Source organism: Condylura cristata, unplaced genomic scaffold, assembly GCF_000260355.1.
Source record: "Condylura cristata isolate star-nosed mole 26May11 unplaced genomic scaffold, ConCri1.0 scaffold00021, whole genome shotgun sequence".
Classification (NCBI taxonomy): domain Eukaryota; kingdom Metazoa; phylum Chordata; class Mammalia; order Eulipotyphla; family Talpidae; genus Condylura; species Condylura cristata.
In genome coordinates this window covers 38,389,254-38,390,961 of record NW_004567122.1, presented here as the reverse complement: position 1 = coordinate 38,390,961, position 1,708 = coordinate 38,389,254, and the positions used below count along the sequence as shown (strand labels likewise).

The 1,708-nt window shown below is 47.0% G+C and overlaps 1 protein-coding gene across 3 annotated transcripts in view; it reads right to left on the bottom strand.

The window, feature by feature from the left end:
• NDST1 (N-deacetylase/N-sulfotransferase (heparan glucosaminyl) 1) overlaps nucleotides 1-1,708 on the bottom strand; it is a 57,099-nt gene that overhangs the window by 4,481 nt on the left and 50,910 nt on the right. For all 3 annotated transcript variants that reach the window (XM_004686885.2, XM_012727933.1, XM_012727932.1), the window contains exon 13: nucleotides 1,153-1,262. In XM_004686885.2, the coding sequence (XP_004686942.1) occupies nucleotides 1,153-1,262 (110 nt within the window). The remainder of the gene's footprint in view (nucleotides 1-1,152; nucleotides 1,263-1,708) is intronic.

Below are 1,708 nucleotides of genomic sequence, written 5' to 3'. Positions count from 1 at the left end.
AAACAAAAACACAGTACCTGCAGCTGCACTTAAGTATGTCCACCACTGGAGAGTTTCATTTTGAGGAGTAAGTTTCAGAAATGACAGTGCAAAACTACTTTTACTTTTCAAAGTCATGCTGGGCCTTCAAAGACATTTTGGGGAACTAAGATCTGGAGCTGACATGGGCAGGGTCAGCATTGGGAATGCAGAATTCAGTCTCACATCAGGAACCATTAGGAGATGCCTGAGTGTGAGGGCACAGGAAAGAAGATGCGTACAGCAGCTGAGGAAGATGGGGTTTCTGCACGGGACACAGGGCAGGCCCAGGTGGAAGAGGGGACACGCGGGTGGTCATGGCGACTACTGTTCAGCATCAGCCTATGCCCGGCACTGAGCCAGACCTTTCACTCAGTGCAATAGCTCTCAGGGTTTAAATTAGCCCCAACTTAACAGCTGAGAAAAGTGAGACTTAAGGAATGATGACACTTGTCCAAGATCACAGAGAAAGACCTGAGTCCCTCCCACAAAAGTCTCTGAGGCCATAACCCATACTTTGAGCTCATTTCTGCCATGACATTAGAAACAGTGACTTCCCTCCTCTCCAATCAGCTTCCACGATAGTGAGAACATTCCTGCTATAAAGCTTTCTAAGAAAGTGGCCGAGGGAGGTGTCTTTTTTCCTTTTGATACCTCTCTCACCCAGGTGAGTAGGTGACATGCACTGAAAGGCAGCCTTTCCCCAGCCCTGGCGACTACAATACAATTTAACACTTACTCATATTGAGAGGGCACTTCTGTAATTATATATAAGTCACATTCTAATAGAAACTTGTTTGTGGGAATTGGGACCACCCCTTGCTGGTTTAGCTTACTTAGATAAAACACTCCAAAATTATTCAGCTCAGACTGAAAGGAATATCCAGGGGCGGGACTGACCAGAGTGAAACAGATTCATCACCTCCTTTATTCTTGAGTTAACACCTTTATAAATATGACTCAAGTCATACTAGTATTTGCTTTTCTACGAAACTGCCACTGAACACACATACTATCTCACAGTTGCTGACTCTTAATTAACCTGTGTCTTTTATAATCACTCAACCCTTGGGCTTCTTGGGCTCAGGTGCCTGATCAGGAAAATCCACATTGAAAGACCAAGGTAACACTCACGCCAAGGTTTTGTGGTAATCAATGGTGTTTGTCACTCCAAGGAACTTTTGCACTGTGTCCATCACTTTGGCAGGTTCTGTTCGCAGCAGCTTGCCATCCAAGACTAGAATCTGACAAGAAAGAGGAAGGAGAAGAGGGATGACTCCAGTGGCAAATCAGCCCCGATCTTCTGGGCCAGCAGCCCAGAGGCAGGTGGAACTGATAACAGAAGGGGGAGCCTGCAATTCTGCAGCATCTGCTTTCTCTTTCTCCTCTGGACGGCAGGAACCCCCAAGGTTCGGATTATTGCCCTGCCCCCTAGCAGTTGCCTCTGACCAGTGCAGCCTTAACTGGAGTTGAGACCACCAAAACCCTTCCTATTCCACCTACCCCCAGGATATCCCTCTCTGGCTGGCTGTCAAACTTCTGGCCCAAACATCATTCTCCTTAAATTCCCCCCAAGAAGTTCCCTAAAATGCCCCATGTGATGCTTAGTGAAGTAAGCCAAAAAGAAAAAGAAAAATACCAGATGGTTTCACTCATAGCAGGAGCATAAAGGACCGGGGGGGGGGGGGGG